This window comes from Gobio gobio (genome assembly GCF_949357685.1).
Source record: "Gobio gobio genome assembly, chromosome: 13".
Lineage (NCBI taxonomy): Eukaryota > Metazoa > Chordata > Actinopteri > Cypriniformes > Gobionidae > Gobio > Gobio gobio.
The window spans coordinates 48016338-48037003 of record NC_137106.1 but is presented as its reverse complement, the minus strand read 5'-3'; the positions used below and the strand labels follow the sequence as shown (position 1 = coordinate 48037003).

The 20666-nt window shown below is 40.9% G+C and overlaps 2 protein-coding genes across 4 annotated transcripts in view; both read right to left on the bottom strand.

Moving 5' to 3' along the window:
- LOC307136314 (uncharacterized protein) overlaps nucleotides 1-3444 on the bottom strand; it is a 49031-nt gene extending 45587 nt beyond the window's left edge. The window contains exons 1-2 of one of the 2 annotated variants that reach the window (XM_079833218.1): nucleotides 3232-3444; nucleotides 221-337 (exon numbers count right to left, since the gene is read on the bottom strand). The gene's annotated coding sequence lies outside the window, so the exon portion shown is untranslated. The remainder of the gene's footprint in view (nucleotides 1-220; nucleotides 338-3231) is intronic. The other variant, XM_079833219.1, reaches the window with a different exon arrangement.
- A 4382-nt stretch (nucleotides 3445-7826) lies between these two features.
- Nucleotides 7827-20666, bottom strand: part of paplna (papilin a, proteoglycan-like sulfated glycoprotein) — a 102368-nt gene continuing 89528 nt past the window's right edge. For both annotated transcript variants that reach the window (XM_079832503.1, XM_079832502.1), the window contains 4 exons: nucleotides 18749-18876; nucleotides 13413-13521; nucleotides 13149-13324; nucleotides 7827-8732 (listed from right to left, as the gene is read on the bottom strand). In XM_079832503.1, the coding sequence (XP_079688629.1) occupies nucleotides 8560-8732; nucleotides 13149-13324; nucleotides 13413-13521; nucleotides 18749-18876 (586 nt within the window). In that variant the 3' untranslated portion in view covers nucleotides 7827-8559. The remainder of the gene's footprint in view (nucleotides 8733-13148; nucleotides 13325-13412; nucleotides 13522-18748; nucleotides 18877-20666) is intronic.

Here is a 20666-nt window from a genome sequence, read left to right as displayed (position 1 = left end):
GTTTGCTTTCTCACATCACTAATTTTATATATACAACATTTGGGTCGGACTTGCGTGTTATGTTATTACAGGTAACGTTACTGCTAATGTTAGCGTCCTCTCAGCCTCGACGACAAACATACACACTGCTGTTATTTACCTGCTAATGCAGCATCTAGTCAAGAAATTAATTACTTTATAATGATTTGGCAACAAGTACTGTAGTGTTCTGTATTCATACCGTTTCGCCGTCGTGTTTCAGGCGCTCTCCGTGCAGCGCCTCGTGCAGTAGTGATGGGGATTCGACGAGTCCGATAGAGTCGGTTCCTCGACTCTCAATGTGTTGATTGCCTCAAACCTGTCGTGATTGGCGCAAGAGATCAGATAATTCGATCACAACCAATTGACAACAGAGAATTACGTTTTAAGAACCAATCACATACCTACTACGAGAAGAGAATTGCTAATTTGCATATGCTTTGCATTGCCATGACCAGTTGAAAAAGGTTACGGACCGTTTAGTTTTTCTGAAGTAAAAATGGTAACACTAAATTCAACTGTGTGGAAATATTTCCAACCTGTTGAAGAACGAACAAAAGTTCGTTGTGAACTGTGTAAACGTTGTTTAAACGTACGTGATAACAGGGCTCTCAAGTTTTCAACTGAGTTTAGAGTGAGATTTTGGCGACGGCAGCAGGGGTTTGGGTGGGGACCAGGTTCTGATCTGAAAAATTTGTATAAATAAATAAATAATAATATTTTTTGATTATTTAATTCAAAATTCTCTCTCTCTCTCTCTCTCTCTCTCTCTCTCTCTCTCTCTCTATCTCTCTCTCTCTCTCTCTCTCTCTCTCTCTCTCTCTCTCTCTCTCTCTGTGTGTGTGTGTGCATAGTATTAATTCTTGCATTTCTCTATTTCAAAGATGTCAGGTAAGAGTCAAATTAAAGGGCATATTGCAGGTTATAGACCCCAGTGAGTCAATGTATAGAAAAAATAATGTAATGTGGTCATTATGAGGTAACATTTTGGCTTCATAAATGTTGGGGGGGGGGGGGGGGGGAGTACATGATTTTCATGTTTTTAGCATTCTACCAAAACGGTGACATGTTTAACTAGTAGGAATACATATTGGTCAAGCTCAGGGACTAAAAAAAAAATTATAATTATGAGTAGATTCATTGTTCAGAGACTGGCCGTGAAGGGGTTCCACCCTGTTAGGGACATAATAACACATTTTTCTTGGATAGTATATGTCCCTTATGTCATCATGGTATTTTTTTATTTATTCTTGAAACAATAACAAAACTATTATTGATGAATAGAATGTATTGATTATTAAGAACAGGTACTTTTTGTACCCATTTTTGCCAACAGGATGGTAAATAATAAAAAAATGTGTTCAAAAACATATATTGTATAAGCTGTTAATGATCCTCACATCCCAGAATAAAACATAAGTATGCAAAACATTTAACGTTGCTGTCAAATTATTATTTAAATATGACTCGCCTAACAGGGTGGAAGACCATAACAGTGGATGAGTTTTCCGGTATTGTCCTGCACGGATTTCCATCAGTAATGTGTGGAACTGCACCTATATAATATTGTTTTATATATATAATATTTATATATACATATATGTGTATATAGAATTTGCAATATACACTAAATATGATTTATTCTATTAGAATTTCCACCCTGTTAGGTTTATAGACCTAACATGGTGGACAATTTTAAGATAAGTTAGCCGTAGCTCTTTGAGGGATCAACATTTAGCTAGCTAACCTTCTACAGATAAACAGAACTTTTATAACTATGTCAGACATGTTTTTACATTTTTTTGACCGGACAAACATTCTTCATAACAGGGTGGAACTTTAAGAGTGGGACAAGCAGGATAACGTTTCAAAAACTAAAAAAAAAGGTAGAGGTGAGAGTTGAAGCTTACTTAATTTTGTACGGTTGAATTCCAGCAGGAAAAATAAATGATGTAATTTCCTGAAAATTGTCTCAATGGAATTGTGGTCTTTTTTGGAAGTCGAGAAATACATACTAACAGGGTGGAAGATGACTTCAGGGACACAGTAAATTAAGATAATTTAATTTAAGAAAAGAAACTATAGATTTATATGTATGACTAGAGGTAGTTTAGCCTATTCTATAACATAATCTAAAATATTTTGAGATTTTTATCATTTCATGGTTTATAGTTCTTGTGGAAGTTGATTACTTTGCACTGAGGACATGATAAAATTGAATGCATATATCAATAAAAAGGTGTGTAAAATACAAAATAATATTTTTAATATCTGTATAAGTGATAAAGAAGACCTACATTTATAATTTAAGCCATTTCTTATAAATATGTGACTCATTTTATAATATTCTGTTCTGTACTGACGACAAATCGAGAAAATAAATTTTATTTAAATTACAATTAAATATGCATTTATGATATATAAAGGCAAAATAGAATAAGAACATCTGTTTATTTGTACTTTTGACACAAATACATATTAATAAAGTACATTTTGGTGTTTGAAAGTCTCTAGGTTTTGACATAAATGCATATATAATTGTAATTTAAAAATATCTCGATTTTCAAATATTGCACCTGTCAATACAAAACGAAATATTCTGTAGCCTATTTTGCTGTCAATACTGCCGAGCCGACGTTGTCTTTGCTGTATCAGTAGGCTGTATATTTATTCTTAACATGAAGTATATACCTATATAGGCCTTCTATGGCAGCAGCTCCACATCAGACACGCTTCTGGTGTGTAATGACATAAACGCCATGCCCATGCCACGCAACCAGTGTGTAGCCGGGTATATCAATGTTTGACTTCATCATATCGCTGGGATGATAATCCTCCGGTTTAAAGTGAACTCCACACACCACCACGTGTTTCCAACCAGATGTCGTCTCTTCACCTGCACAAAACGCCCCCATGCAGGTTTTTCTAACTTTTTTTTTTAGGAAACCTGTGGACTCGATGTCCTGACAGGCTGGACACAACGACAATGATAAATTGAAATAGAAAAACTACCGAAAACACACAGACTCATACTGAATACCAACCTATTCTGCACTGAGCCAATGCAGAGCTCGGCAAGCGACTCCCTCTCGTGACGTAATATGACGCAATGTTGAAAAACAGCATTTTTTACAAGCGGCCAACAAAACGGCCACTTTATCTACTAAATTAGTGCTCTTATGTCCTTTTAAAACATTTTAAATCCTGCTTTACCTTTTCATATTGTTGGGGTAACAGCGTAGGACCCAGGACCAGTAGTGAAAAATGAAGACCAAGAGTCAGGAGTTAGATTAATTCAAGAAAAATTTACTGAAGAATAGTTTGCGGTTTCATCAGCAGAAGCCAGCTTCAAGTCTCACAAGGAGTTCGTAGGCCGCGCTCCCTCTAACAGTATCCCCGCCTCCACCTATCGTACATACAATGTCTGAACAGTTATACTGTTTTCAAGGTCTAGCCACGTCATTACTGCCATGTGGAATGATTCTGATTAGCAGACAAAATGCACAGTCACGGTAAATTTCCACACATGGATAGATAGCAGAGCATATCACAATGACCCAGGAGGTCATAGAGAGGCGTCTTCAGGTCTGGCATCGTCTCATTTTATAATATTTTGTTCTGTACTGACAGGTGCAATATTTGAAAATCGAGAATCTATATTTTTTAAAATTACAAATAAATAAGCATTTATGATAAAGGCAAAATAGAATAAGAACATCTGTTTATTTGTACTTTTGACACGAATACATATTAATAAAGTACATTTTGGTGTTTGAAAGTCTCTAGGTTTTGACATAAATGCATATATCATTGTAATTTAATATCAGAATAATATATATATAATATATAATTTTCAAATATTGCATATTCTGTAGCCTATTTTGCTGTCAATACTGCTGAGCCGACGTTGTCTTTGCTGTATCAGTAGGCTGTATATTTATATTTATGTCCATCTTCAATATTGGGCCTGGGCACTATGGTAGGCACTAGGGTATCGCACTCTAGTCAGTGTCAGTGGATCCTGACCTTTATCAAAAGAACACATAATACTAAAACAGAGATACAGCAATTTCTCTCCTTCGAGAGCGAGAAACACACATACATGATTTTCTTTTATTCTTTAAAGAAATGTAACAGAAGAATAGGGGCTATAAAATGGACCTGAGGGAAGTCAAGGGGGTCTATTTCCATCCTCCCCCCGTCCTCTCCCCTCCTAGAGGATCCCTAGGGTTAGAAAACAGCCACAGGCTAACTCAAAATTCAAATCATCCTTAAACTAAATATATGAAAGCAGAGAAAGAGATACATAGTTTGATTATCCTTGATTATTCAGGTTATGGAAATAATAAAAAGAAACATTGAGAAGGATAGGTGTATAAAAGATGAGACACAGGTATCTGACCTGCCCCTTCAATATGGTATTTTCATACAAGGTTATATATTAATTTAGATTTTTTATTTTACCTGCAATATGCCCTTTAATACTGTCAGTCCCGGCGCTGGCCATCTTGATGCCCTAAGCGTAATGCATCAGTGAATCAAGCCAGTGACTAAACGATCAACTTCATATCGTTTCTGTTAGTAGCATGAAACAAATCTGTTATTTAAACTACAGAGAGCAATCAGAGAACACTCTCTTTATAATGTTCAGAGCTGTCAATCACACTTCGCGAGTGTATCTGATTCTGCACACTTGTCCAAACTGCCGTTATAATCAACAACGCTGTTATGCCGCACAAAGCTCTTACTGTATTCATGTCGATGTCGTGTTTGCTGTTAGTTGTGGTGAAAGCATTTTGTGAGAGAAAACGCTCTGCAATGACGAGATCACTGCATTCACACGATCAACAGACCGTCTGTCTACACAATGCTCATCACTGCAGCTTTTCATGTGATGGGAAAAGATCTAAAAATAATGCTATAATCAACACTTTCACGATTCGTTCATCTCGACGGCTGTGATGGTAAAAAAAACATAGTAAAAGTATTCGAGAGGGGTTCCACATGTGTAACAAAGTTCGTAGAGTAAGGAGGAAGAAGACTCGTGTTTATTCAGAACTCTCAGATACAAACAAAATAAACTTGCGCTCTCAACAACTCAGTACAATAAATCTTTCTCATTCTCCAGCTCTGCGTCTCTCTGGTCCACGAGTGCCGTCCGTCTCTCTCTGGCAGGCTTGCAGATCTCGCTAAACCACGCCCCCTCCGCAACATAATCTAATACTCATTTTAAATGCAAAGAAGTCAGCCAATCACAACAGTGGGCATTTACACTGAAGTCTCACATCAGACACGCCTCTTCAAACAGAGCATTCAATCCAGAGGGCTAAAATCAAGATAGAAAAATGCCTTTTATTTCTAAATTATGACATTTTGTGATGTAAAAACCATATTAACAATATAAGTACACCTCAGGAAATATTATAAAATAATTTAAAAAAATCCACGCCACAGGACCTTTAAAAAGAAAGCAAAAAATGCAGATTGTGGAGGGATCACTTGGAAATATTAAATATTTTCAGATTGTCGCTCTTTTCATTCCTTTTAAATCACTGTAGATTTTTGCATTTAGAAATGTAGTAATTTAATTTAAAATAAGCTATATTTGTGAATAGTACGCCTTATGTCTGGTCTGAACATGAAGCTGGATGAAATGTCTAAGTCACTCCATGAACCGGACGATAACATATTTCAGCTTCCGGTAACACCAGAGCAAAAGCCCCCCTCACCAGACATGTTATTCCTCTCTTAGGGCTGGTCCGAATTTTTGAGCTTTGAAGCTTTGGTAGTAATCATCGAATATTCGAAGCTTCGGAAGGAAGGAGCTGAACATATCCTTCTCTCTAATAAAGGCTGGAATCTGGAGAAGCGGCGCGCCTCACGCAGGCACGCCTTATGCTCCGCGAACGGGCAATTAACTAGTGATACAAAACACACAGTTTTGATATATTATAGTCATTCAAGTTAGTTCCAGCTTGTTGCAGGCAGGGAGTGAGTACACTTATTTCGTCTGTATTCATAGAACCCCCGGTGCAGGTGATTGGCAGTTACCTGCAGACCTTCTGATTCCATGTGCCCTTGTAACCCTTGGAGATGGTACTGTACATGTACCTCTAGTTAATATAGGAAGTCAGGATAGGTGGTTACAACCCCGTAGATTTCTAGGTAGACTCCAAATGGTGAGCATATGTCCCAGTAATCAACCTGTGAGCTTTTGTGAGAAAGAGATGCACCCAAGCCCTGCCATTTTTATCCAGTCAGTTGAGGCAGGAGGTCATCCTGTCCCAGGTTTGGCTGATTTATCATGGCCAAACTTGTTACTTCCAGAACAGGAGGAAGCTAAGACTTTATTAAGTAAGTATAGTGCTGTTTTCAGTCAGAATGATGGGGATTTGGGGTGCACCAATTTGATAGAACATGAAATTCCCTTATTAGATGACACACTGTTACGTTCTGCGTGTTTCGGATGTTGTTTTTTTTGTTGTCTCTGCCTCTCTGTTCTCTGGTTGTGCTGTCTTGCTCTCAGGTCTCCACTGATTGGAGGAAACGACTTTCACTCTTCATCGAGGTGTCGTCTCTACAGCCAATCACGTGCCGTAGCCACACAGCGTAGACATACACGCGGAATCACACGGCGTAGACATACACGCGGAATCACACGGCGTAGACATACACACGGAATCACACGCCGTAGACATACAGTAGACATACACGCGGAATCACACGGCGTAGACATACAGTAGACATACACACGGAATCACACGGCGTAGACATACAGTAGACATACACGCGGAATCACACGGCGTAGACATACAGTAGACATACACGCGGAATCACACGGCGGAATCGCACAGTGTAGACATACACGCGGAATCACACGGCGTTGACATACACGCGGAATCACACGGCGTAGACATACATGCGGAATTACACGCCGTGGACATACATGCGGAATTACACGCCGTGGACATACACGCGGAATCAAACGGCGTAGACATACACGCGGAATCACACGGCTTAGACATAGACGCGGAATCACACGGCTTAGACATACACGCGGAATCACACGGCGTGGACATACACGCGGAATCAAACGGCGTAGACATACACGCGGAATCACACGGCATAGACATACACGCGGAATCAAACGGCGTAGACATACACGCGGAATCACACGCGTAGACATACATGCGGAATCAAACGGCGTAGACATACACGCGGAATCACACGGCATAGACATACACGCGGAATCACACGGCATAGACATACACGCGGAATCACACGGCATTGACATACACGCGGAATCACACGGCGTAGACATACACGCGGAATCACACGGCGTAGACATACACGCGGAATCACACGGCGTAGACATACACGCGGAATCACACGGCATAGACATACACGCGGAATCACGCGGCATAGACATACACGCGGAATCACACGGCATAGACATACACGCGGAATCACACGGCGTAGACATACACGCGGAATCACACGGCGTAGACATACACGCGGAATCACACGGCATAGACATACACGCGGAATCACACGGCATAGACATACACGCGGAATCACACGGCATAGACATACACGCGGAATCACACATCACACGGCGTAGACATACACGCGGATAGCTCAAAATGCGTACAGATAACGCCATTAGGCTTTAGAAAGTGGCGTGTATGTTTACGCAAAGTCATGATGTCATGTTGTAAGATGCTATGCAGAAGATGATGCACATAAGTCTTCACTCTCTCTTAACATCTGGCACCACAGTTCTGAGTCATGATTTAGCCATGCAGTTTATATCTTGCTTAAAAATGTCTTAGCAAAATTATTTTATTCATTGTGAGTCATCATATATGGCATCTACATATAATCATGTCCACAAATTGTTTTATTTCTTCATTCAACAGTTATCATGGGTATTAAATAGCAAAATTCAAACAAGTATCAATATCAAAACAAACAAGTAAATGAGCTATCGACGGATGTACAGGAAACCCAGCCAATTACAGCTTTCTGCCGAGACATTCCTTCATGTTAGGCATGATTAAAAATAATAAACTGATATTGATAAACTGATCATCCTAGCATCCACACAACTGATATGTTTAAAGTTTATTTTCATCTAAATATTTTAGGTTGCCTAAATTTCGGTGCATCACTACAATCTACACATTTAAAATACAGGAAAGGGTTTCCTATCAAAGGTGTATGTTATCAGTTTTGTTCCTGTTTACAGTGTCAATGACCTGTTAATAATCCTAACTGAACATTCATTCATTCTTTTAAAAAACACATAAAAAAACAGTTACATAATAAAATGGACACAGAAATGCTGTATAATACACAACGATAAATAAACTGATCTGAATGAGTCTGGAATACTGAATGCTCCAGTTTGACTTAGTGAAGTTCAGTCTGACACTAGCAGCTGATCTGAGGTCAGTGTTGATCTGAGTCGGTGATGCTGAAGATAAATCATGAGGTGAGTCTGAATCGACCCATGAGGGTGCTGGATTTATTGCACTTGACCTATCTGATTTGTCTAGGCCTGTCTTTGTCCCTGGCATATCTGGCACAGCTGGAGCAGCAGAAACTGGAGTAATACTGGCTGGAGCACAGTCGCGCATACACAATCAGCTTACAGTTTGCCAATTCAGGCTGATCCACACAGTCTTCTGGCAAGCCCTTACTCCCGTTGAAATCTACAGAGACAGTGAGACACAAAATATAACAAATTAAAATGCATCCACAAGTACAGGTGATCATAAGATGTCTATAGTTGACACTATAGCAGTGTTTCTAGCGAAGTTACACAGAACAATTTGTACCAGGAACTTTTTTTCTCCCAGACATGTTGCTGTCTGCGTTTCCACCGTGAAGATTAGTCCGGTGACGTAGGACTGTGCGCAACTTTCCAGTACTCGCTGGATTTCATCATCCGCATATATACTTAATAAAGCCTGAACATCGTCGTTGGTCCATCTTTCGTATTTTTTAAACTCCATTGTTGATTTGAATAGCAAACAACGCACCACAACAGAGTTTTAGGTTGAAATAAAATGCTGAGTGAACTCAACCAATCAGCATGTTCAGCGCCAAAGTCCCACCCCCTAAAGTTCTTGAACTTTACCTCACGAGCAGGGACTTTCTGACGGGGCAATTTTTACCCGAAACTTAATTTAGACCACCCAAGTCCCTAGTTACTGGGGTGGAAACATGGCTAATTATGCTGATGTAACGGATGTAAGCCAGTAAGAGCTGCGTGTGCCTCACTCCTTGTAAGTGCATTCACCTCCCGCGCCGGAGACTACGGTTTGAATCCCGCTTGGAGTGGGTCGAGTAGGACTGGTAACATTTGGTGCCGTGACCCAGATGGGAGTGTGGTTTAGGGGGGTGATTGTAACCGACGTAGGCCAAAAAAAGCTGTGTTTGTAAGCCTCAAGCAGCGAATTAACAGCTGTGGTCTTTAGCATCCTTGTTAGCGCTCCCGACTCCCACGTCAGAGACTGTGGGTCAAGTTGCACCAGTTACATTTGGTGGCATGGCACTGATGGGAGTGAAGTTTTTGGGGGTGAGTGTAACGGACGTAGGCTGGTAAGAGCTGTGCGTATAAACCTCACTCCCCTGGCCCCAAGAGGCATGCTAGTGGCTGAGGTCTTTAACATCCTTGTTAGAGCACTCACCTCCCACACCGGAGACCCCGGTTCGAATCCCGCTCCGAGCAGGTCAAGTAGGACCGGTTACATTTGGTGCCGTGACCCAAACGGGAGTGAGGTTTAGGGGGGGTGAGTGTAATGGACGTAGGCTAGTATGAGCTGTGCGTGTAAACCTCACTCCCCTTGAATAGCACCGGTTACATTTGGTGGCGTGGCTCAGACAAGAGTGATGTTTAAGGGGGTGAGTGCAACAGACATAGGCTAGTAAGAGCTGTGCATGTAAACCTCACTCCTCTGGTCTCAAGTGCCGCATTAGCGGCTGTGGTCTTTATTAGCGGTCTTTATACATCCCAGTGTAAGCATTGCAGCAGCGGTCCTTGTTTGCGTTCCCACCTCCCACGCCGGAGACCGTGGTTCGAATCCCGCTCGGAGTGGGTCGACTAGCACTGGTTACATTTGGTGCCATGACCCGGATGGGAGTGAGGTTCAGGGTGGTGAGTGTAAGGGATGTAGGCTAGTAAGAGCTGTGCATGTAAACCTCACTCCCCTGATCTCAAGAGGCACGCTAGTGGCTGCAGTCTTTAGCATCCTTGTTAGAGCGCCCGCTTCCCATGCCTGAGACCCTGATTCGAATCCCGCTTGGAGCAGGTCAAGTATCACCAATTACACTGACTCGAGATTGGTATACTTTAAGCGAAATTAAATAACAAACTGGTGTGTCATTTAGAACAAAATCAGGCCAAAATGAAGTTTGTTTCAGGAGTTCAAAACGTCTTCGAACTACCACAGGACCGTGGTGATGATGTAATAGATGGGTGTGGATCTGAGGCATGGAAATTTTCCCCAGTTCATTTCTTCCATCGAGGTCAGACATGAGTGAAAGCATTAACACACAGGAGAGCTTCTTTATAGTATAGTAATTCAAAAAGACACTGAAATTTCATTTTTAATACTGTAAAGCTGCTGCTTTAAAGCAATCTACAGTATAAAGTGCTATACCAAGCGGCAACCTCCTGCAGTTTCTCTTGAAGCCAATACGGAAGTGACTTAAACTGCAGTTCATGGACCGGCCACTAGAATCAAAAAACACGGGACGTGAGGTTGAACTGTCCATTGTGCCAATAGATGGTATGCACATGAGGTTTGCCTTGATGTTGAGAGTGGCGTGAGAGCTTTATCTCAGAAGTGGGAAAGATGTTAATTTCGGGACACATCATCAGTAATGTACCTTTGAATCAGGGGGTTTTTCGGCCTTTCAACACTAGACACCCTCATCAAAGGTGGCCAGCTACAGGGTGATCAAACCTGAGCTTGTGTCCCATGCCCAATCACAAGAATTGCCTGGTTGTTTTAAATGGCACAGCCCACGGGACTTTGGGTTCTCAAGTGGGGTATAGGGTGGGGGGATTAGTAAGCGGGTCATGTTGTTGCTCTTTGAGCCCAGCAAGGGTCCTTCCGCTTAATCCATATCCACTGGCTGCTTCTTTCGGCCGCTTCAGAGACTGATCTAACTGTCTGCCGTAGAGCCTGTCCATGGATGCCAAGGTCTTTCAGCAGTCTGATGGTAGAAAAAGCCACAAAACCTCTGCATCCCACTTCAACCGGATAGACTTTCACTTTCCATCCTCGTTGTTGAGCGTCTGCTGCCAGTTCTATGTAGCGCAGTTTCTTGCGCTCATAGGCCTCTTCTGCTAAATTCTCCCATGGGACTGTGAGCTCTATGATATAAACAGACTTCAATGAAGGGGACCAGAGTACCAAGTCTGGCCTAAGGGTGGTGGCTGCTATCTCGGGTGGGAAGATTAGTTGCTGGCCAACATCGACTAGCATCTTCCAGTTCCGGGCCATGGCTAGCGCTCCAGCTTCTGGTTTGTTAGGGGGATGGTTGGGCTTTTTTTGTCCCTCTCGGATGAAGTTTGGGGCCGTGATGGAATTTGTTACTCTCGGGCAAGAAGTTGGTGGTATTCCTCTTGCTCTCAAGAGCTGCTGCCAGACTCTTCAGGACCTGGTTGTGTCTCCAGGTGTAACGACCTTGTGTGAGGCTGGTCTTACAACCGCTCAAGATATGTTTAAGAGTCGCTGGAGTTGGGCAAAGGGAACAGGTTGGGTCCTCGCCATACCATTGGCAGAGGTTTTTTGGAGATGGGAGCACATCATAGGTGGCTCTGATGATAAAGCTGATGTTGCTTGCCTCCATTTCCCAGAGCTCCCTCCAGCTGAGCTTTCTCCTCTCCAGGCCTTCCCACCTTATACATTGTCCCTGCTTAGCAAGAGAGACAGCCTTTGCTCTTCTTTGTGCCTCCTCTTGACGGCGCACCTCATCGACCACCATTTTCCTCCTCTCTGATGTTGAGGCCTTATGCCAAGTTGGCTTACTTGCCATAAGGCCAAAGCCTCCTCTTCCCAACTGGACGGGCCCTACAATGTCACTGTGCCTCAGGGCTGACGTAGCTTGCTGCACCGCGTTGGATGGTGTCCATTTCCATCCAGTTAACAGGGGTGGAACGGCATTACTGATGGTCTGGTCTTTGGAGTCCTTCAAAGTCATCTGGAGTCTTACTTTAGCGCACTTGTACTCTTCAGTAAGGCTCGTGATAGGCAATTCAAGGACCCCTCTGCCGTAGAGGCTGATGTTAGTCAGACACGTGGGACGCCGAGCCATTTCTTTATGTATGAAGTCATTGTTCGCTCCATCTTCTCCACATTTGTTATTGGGAGCTCGTAGATAGTGAGTGGCCACATTACCCGAGGGAGAAGTCCAAATAGAGACAGACTCCAGAAGGAGCAGAATCTCATTGAGCTCATGTTAAAATGCCCAACTTTACCACAGAAGAACACATGTTTACAGTCTGGTACAAATTGTGGTTTTGGTCTGTACGGCTAATTTTGCCCTTCATGACGACTTTGAGGGGGTGAATTTTTTACATTATATAAAGCCTTAAAGTTTTGCATAATTAAGGGCGTGGCCACTTTGAGTGACAGGTGTATTGTCGTTTGTCTGCTGTCTGTTAGTCATCGCGTCACCTCAGCTCTGCCCACGTCCCGCCTCTTTGCACATTTTCTGTTATCCGGAAGTGACGCACAATGACTCGCTGCAAAGATGGCAACGGCCGGCTTTGAGGCTTCAAAAATGCTCTTCAGAATCCTATGGGTGACGTCACAGACACTACGTCCATCATTTTTTTACAGTCTATTTGCTATACACATAAACATGACTTGACTGGAGTGCCGAATTGCAGAGCTCATGCAAACATATCCACATCACTATGATCAGATGCTTTCTTAACTGTTGTTTTCTCATTTTTGTTGCATGTTTATTTTGTTATTGAGGGGAAAGCGTGCGGCACATGTACATATAAACGCAGCTCTCAGCAGTGTGAGTGAAATAAGGATGTTCAAATGGCAACTGGTCATTATAGCTACTCTGCAAAGTTTTTCTCTCGTTCTCCTCACTTCACAGACCTTGTTGAGGGGATTTGGCCAGTCGTACTTCAGCCGCTGCACTGACAGAGTATGTCCCCGTGTAAGCATTGCAGGTATACGTCCCCTCATCCTTTGACTGGACATTATTTAGTATGAGCGTCCCGTCTGCCGACACATGCACATGAAGTCCGTCGGATCGCACTGGCACACCATTCCTGTCCAGAGAGACGAGGCATTGTCATGTTAGATGTACAATAAGTGTGAATAAAGCCATCAAAGACAAACCATGTACTCTGAACTGACCTTGACCAGCCAACGTTCACATTTTCTCCTGTTACTACACAGAGCAGTTGAGCAGTGCTGCCCTGCGGCACATCGACGTCTGTAGGGGCTTTAGTGATCCTGAGGTCCCCTAAAGAAACAGGAAAACATTACAAGCATACTGCAAAGACCAGACACTGACAGTATGTTGAAATGCTGCATGATTAATCAAAATAGACGAATCATCTTGATATGGATTAGTGCGTTTATTAAATTGCAAAGACTGCAATCTAATAAAATAAATATATAAGTGCAGCACTTTGTTCATTTACACGTGTTCGTTCGCTGTAAGCTTTGAAAGGGAACTTCTGTTAAATAAAATATCTTGCTTGGCATTGAACTTTGAGCTTTATAATTTTACAGGTATTATTTATGCTCTAACAGCAACATTACACACTAACTAAAGTTTGCAAAATGGGATCACAAAGAACAGGACCTTTAACACTGTAATGAAGAAAATGCGGTTAAATAATGCAGTTGTCAGTATGTCAGGCTCGTCATGTGTACAGATACTTTTCATACATGAGACGCGCTTTCAAACCCAGACTTGCGTAGTGGTTGCTGTGGTAACGAACAACAATACTGTAACGTGCTGACGTATGTAGTCTAACTTTAATTTGAGGAAATCTGTTTATAATAGGCTATTATGTTTGAACTTATTGGTCCGGTGCTGCTTATTGATTCAGTTCATTTGAATGAGAATACATGGCATGTGTCTGATCTATTTTTAGTGGCGTTCAGTATAAAGATTTGACTGTTCATAGATTAGGTCAGGTGTCTCATTCTCTCTTGCGCGGCTGCTTCGCTAGCATCATCGGCATCGGGAGTTAACGCAGTTTGAGCCAGCGGCTCGATTGATAAGGCTGTGTCTACAGACAATTCACCCTCCTCCACTTCAGGTGAAGGTGGGGAAAAATGACCGTTCTGTTGCAAAGCTACTGGCGTCACTCCAGTCATTCTCCATCTTTGCGAGTCAGACAGCTGTCAATCAATCCATCACTGCGGGTCTCAGGTGTACGGCCCCCCCGCTCAGCCCCGCCCTCGGTTCGTCCCCTCTATCTCCGCTGGGCTCTGCCCACTTTTCCAGCATTTTTCAAATATTGCCAGTGGGTGGATGTGGGGAGGTTGGCGAGCGAGAGACATGGGAGGAGCGAGCGGGACCAGTGGGTGATTGAGAATGAGCCCCACCTGCGAGTCACAGCGGTCTCGAGTCCTCTCATGAGGGAGCCCGGAGGCATATAAGGAGGAGCAACATCAGTGGAGGACGAGAGAGGACCAGAGGCCTGTTGCACAAAAGTAGAATTAAGACATCCAGGATAAATGACTGAGCTGAGCTCAATGAAGCCAAAACAAGTGCGTCCAGGCTTAATTGGTTGCACAAAGACCAAGCCAGGATGAGCAGACACGGATTCATCAAGCCAGGTTAAACCAATTCTGGATAGGTGCGTGCTCACGGCTCACTCAAATAGACCCGCCACGGATCACAGATTCACTGATTCACCATGGCAACTAGAGCGGCGTATACTTTTCCCCGTTGGAGGCACAAATCCTCATGGAGGCATACGAGGAGGTAAAAGACATAATTAAGAAGAAAGGCAACACCGCCACAGTGATAAAGCAAAGAGAAAAAGCGTGGCAAAGTATTGCAGACCGCCTGAATATGTAAGTAGTGCACAATTACACACAATTACAATCCAAATAGTTAATTCACATCTCCAAAAATGCAGTGTACTCCAGAGCTGCCAACTTTCACAACTTTTTTTGGGCCGAGACTCGTTCGTGACGGTATGTCGCTGATGAGCACCACTGAACCCTATGCGCTGCTGTCCATATATAAGTAGATGCCTAGCGAGTGTTTCTAGGGGCCGCTTTCGAACTGTCAAAGCCGGTTGTGAACGCGCTTTGTGAACATTCAAATGTTGCCTGTGCGTCTGCAACCGTAGTTATACGCATACATGTATGATTATCTATATCTGCAATAGAAGCAGAGGATTTTATAGGATTTAGTTTATCATTAATGGTAGATAATTCTGCATATGCTGAAATCTTAATATTATTTTAACATCGTTAATATTATATAATCAGAGAAGTTAATTGTAAATAAATTAGCTTGTTTAATAAACATCAATATAGACTATTTATTCAAACCAAGTTTTAAGTAGGCCCTATGCCTAATCATTTTAGGTATTATTTGAAAGCTTAAATTCTCAAAAAATCATCCTGTTTTGTAAAAAACATCACATAACTGAATTTAAACAATTCTTAAGAACAGGGAAAATTATACACTAGAGTCAAAATGATAAATTATATGTTTATTTAAAATATGATTTTATATAATATTCTAGATACATTATTATTCTACATAATTTTAATGCACGTAGCTTATCAATCCAACAGTTAACAAACATTTACAACACTGTGTGTAGCCTATGTGTAAACTGTGTAAAAAAAGGGGTTTTTCTTTTGCATTCGTCTGAATTCAGCAGCAGACTCCCTGAATGAAAAAGCAGAAATATGTCGGTTTCTCTTCTTTAACTACTCTTAAACTTTGTTTAATTTAAGCACTTTCTAAGACCAATGTTTGTTTTCACATAGTTGCCAGTCCTTGAATACTGTGTCTGAAATTCAAGAACCGTGAACCATGTGTTTTTGTGTAGATCCAAACATTATAATTGCTAAACTAGCACAATACATGAAGAATGCGTTAGCTAATACCATTCTAATACCATTCTAATCAAAATATCAATCAACCTAATCAACCTTAAACACTGGTCTATTAATAAGTCATTAGGCACAACAATAGTTTTCTGGTTGAATGTTTAGCTCAAGTCTAGAAGGCTCTACAATGATGCCGAACATGAATCAGAATAAGTTCAGGTATTGCACATCTTTAGCAGACCACCCCAAAATCCACTAGAATGCAGGAAATCACATCTACTTAATCCAAAATTTCCTGGGGGTGGACCTTCAGATATGTCTGCTTCAGAGAACATAACCAATATTATCCATCTCCAGTAGGCTGCCCATATCAACGGCTTTGGGCCTCCCCACAAACCACCAGAATGCAGGGTATACATGGGTACAACATCAAATAATTCCAATTCTCTGATATCTGAGCCACCAACTTGTGTGGCTGCGTGTGCGGCATAATCTCCCCTGACAAAATCTCACTCCAAGGTTTTTTGAAAAGTTGGCAGGTATGGTACTCTGATTATGAAACAGTTGAATTTTTAATTGAAATGGACTGCAGATATGAGTGAAATTGTGTAAAGTAACTCCATCACACTGTATAAGGCTTTGATAAATTATTATCAAAGCCTTACATTATTACTACGCTCAGTAGTATGGTTTAATCTTAGCCATTGTACTCTGCTTCTTATGTTGTCCACCGATTTTTCTGTGTTCTCCTGCTTTTATTAATGTAAAGCTGCTTTGAAACAATGAAACAATTGTGAAAAGCGCTATATAAATAAAATAAAATTGAACTGAATAAATAGATGAGGTAATAATAATAAACATTTTAATTTATATAGCGCCTTTCAAAGGACCCCCAGGAAGCACAGCAGGCCTACAAACATGCCCATGCCAGGACCAGGGCCAGAGTTGAAATGACCTTTGGCTTCCTGAAGGCACGCTTTCACCGTCTTCACAAATAAAGGGTCAGCCCTGTGAGGGCATGTGCCATTACTGTGGCATGTGCTGTCCTCCACAATGTGGCCTGTCTGAGGAAGGAGAGGGCCCCAGAGGGCCACCAGCCATGGACTGGGACAATCCGGCAATCTTCCCTGATGACGACAGTGGTCGGCTGCTGAGGGACCAATATGTGTTGAATTATTTTAGCTAGAATGTTTGCTTTCAATTTTGGTTAAATATGTCCTGCGGTGGCAGAGGAATTTGGGGGTTTTTTTGTGTTCAATTTTTATTCTTTTTTAATTGATTTGGCCTCTTATGATGTTTGTGCTGTATACTGTGTGTAATACAAGCTTGCAGGGAGGCTACTGCATCCATTCATTTGTCTGTTCAGTTGATGTGTATGGATTTGTCCTGCATTTATTTCAGTGTGCAGACATGCGGGGTGTGTTATATACAGACCTTTGAATGTGTATTTATCCTTTTGTTGTAAATGCTTTGATTCTGTGCCTTCCATCTTGTAGAGTCACTGTGTGACTTCAGTTTCGAAAGGAGCTGATGGTTTACCTGCTTTGTTTTATCCTTATTCAATAAAGGAACATAATGTTACACTTTGTGTTTTTATATTTATATGGAATGTGTATTTTATACGACAGTGTATTAGGGCCACACTGAGGAAGAAGGAAAAAGTCATACATTTATGAGGCTGGTTCTTTCTGCAGAAAAGATGCATATTCTTTTTACAGTCCTGATACTTATGACAATGTGATGCTGATGTGCCAAAAGATTAAGTATGTCCTTGTTTGTGAAACCATACTGAAGAACAATTCCACGAAATGCCCCACAGCTGTCATTTTAACAACTGTCCTCCTCTAAAACAACGGGTTACAATATTATAACTTCATTCTCAAAGTCTGTGAATTTTCTTTTTTTCCCTCTGTGGCCCTAATATTCTATAATTTTATATATAGCCTTATAGTCTATGGGAAACTGTAAATTATCTTATGACAGCAACATCATCTAAAAATCATAATCTATCCAAAATTATTGAAATTATGATCACAAACGTTTAAATAATGACAGTGGGTCTAGTTATATGTGATAACAATGTGTAGTGGGCAGTGGAATAACTATTGGTTTCCGTTTGTGGTGACCGCTGACTGACATAAGGGATGAGATTAAACAGATCCTGGAATTTAGCCTGGTCTGGAGCAGGCTAGCTCCACAGAATAAATCTCCATGGTAATTTATACCATAACATCCAACTGCCACCCTATCCAGCTTTAGTGCAACCGGATCATGGATAAATTGAGCCAGGATCACCAAGATATCCCGGCTTAATCCCTTATCCTAGTTTTGTGCAATAGGCCCCAGGCCTGGAATTTTGTTGTGTTTTGTTTATGTTTGTTTTGTACGTAGGCGGCAGTCATCCGTGAGGGGCAGTCGCCGATTATTTTAATTTTGTGTTTATTATTTGATTAAAGTTGTTAAACATTCACCGGTTCCAGCCTCCTTCTTCCCACACAAACAAACATTACTGCAGTGGAGTTAGGCTCTGAGCTGGGGTTGAGTTACCCTTTAAATCACATTTTAAAACACTTTTTTATCAGAAAAATTGCAGTAAGATCCCCCCCCAAATCATGCATGCAATCATCAAATACACAAAAAAATGAGAATGCTGAACATACCAAAAACCTTGAGCTGGATTTGACGTTCTTCAAATTTTTGTGCGTCCGTAACTGTGCAGGTATAAACCCCTGAATCATCTGACGTCAGCTGGTTAATCATCAGCGTGCCATCAGAGTGCTGAGAATGCCTGCATCAGGAGACAACATTCAACGTCTCATTACGTCACAGGAAAGCAGTGATCATTTCGTTGACGAATAATTTTCGTCAATTAACTACGACAAAACCTATGACAAAAGTCATAAAAACCAGATGAAAATATTAGGGAGGGACGATTAGGGAAGAGATCCAGTCTTAACTGATGTCCTGAAAGATGCGCACATTTGAATTGTAACGTGTGGATCGAACTGCGGGAAAACACGGTGCTGATGTGCTTCCACAGTTAAGCAAAATAATCTTGTTTTCTGTTTGAATTAAGATTATTTTGCTTACCCCATTGGCAGATTATTTTGCTTATTTTAAGCAAAAACTCCCTTAATTTTGAGTTATTTTCCCCCAAAACAAGACAAAAACTTTTGCTTGTCTAGTAATTGCTTCTTAATGTAAGATTTTTTAGATATTTGGACTGAAAACAAGACAAAAATACTAAGTAAGAAAAGCATTTTTTGTAGTAAATATAATATAAGCGGGAGAATGTTATTGCAAAGTGGTCAGGCTAATGTCTTGTGTTTATTCCACAGGATTTATGGATAAACTAAATCAAAATGAACACTGCAGGAAAGTAAATGACCACAGAGAAGCACATCCCAGAATGCACTGGCAAGAAAAAAGTTGATAACAATGCATTTCCTTCAATACCACAAATTATCAGGGTTATTATCGTTAACTAAAACCATAAGAAAACATTTGTATTTCTTGAAATAAAATTAACATTAACTGTAACGTAAACGTATTTTATTTCAGCTAGCTGCTAAGGCCAACAGTTGAAAAACTAGACAGTTTGACTAAAACAAAACACAACAAAATGACTAAAAATGTTACTCAAATTAAAAAGAAAACAGAAAATATAAAATTAAATCAAGTATTAACAAAAACTATAAAAGTATATCAGCGACACTAAAATAACCACACATGATTGCAGTGTTGTTTAATTTTATCGAAAGTTTAAAAAAATTAAATGTGTGTTTTTTGTAGTTTTAAGGCTAATCAATATAACAGCAACAGAATCTATTGGAATCGATTGTGAATTGAGTCTCTTGTGCACTTTGCTATCTGTATGCATCATATTTTTAGCGTTTGTAATCATTCACTTATAAGTTTCCATAAGGAGTATAGGATGCTGCTTTAGGGCGTTTTCACACCTGAAAGTCCGCACCAAGGTCCGAACCGAAGTTCATGTTGTAATACATTTTATACATTCGGTTAGTTTTGGTTTGGTTTCACATTGCAATTATGCGAGCGCACTAAAGAACTTTACATGACACACTTGCGTCCACTCGTCTTCATCTCTGTGGGCGGCATCTGGACATTGATTGGTTTGTAAACAGACGTGAGTCTGACGTCAGCGTCTTTGACAAGAGTGAATGAACGGACGCATATCGTTGCCACTATTGAACAGTGTGCATTGGCATTGCTTGACTGTTTTCTTTTCGTTACGTTTAAAAGTGGACATTTCAAGCTTTATATACACATATTTCTCATGTTTGTGAGACGAGTAGCTGCTGAGTTTCGGTTTATTTGAGAAGCGCTCCAGCTTCATGTGCAAAGCATGTGATCGCTCCCGCCATTATTGTCTGCTATAAACTATTTGCTTCTTATTTATTAAATCCAGGCAATTATCTGATTAAATGTTGATTAAAATTAAGATAAAATGTATACAAAACGAAATTCACATTAAAGTTAGGCTTTCTAAGCAAAATCATACAAAATTTCTTTCAAAATCAATTGTGACCTTCTGTCTTCTGACATATTGCGCATCTT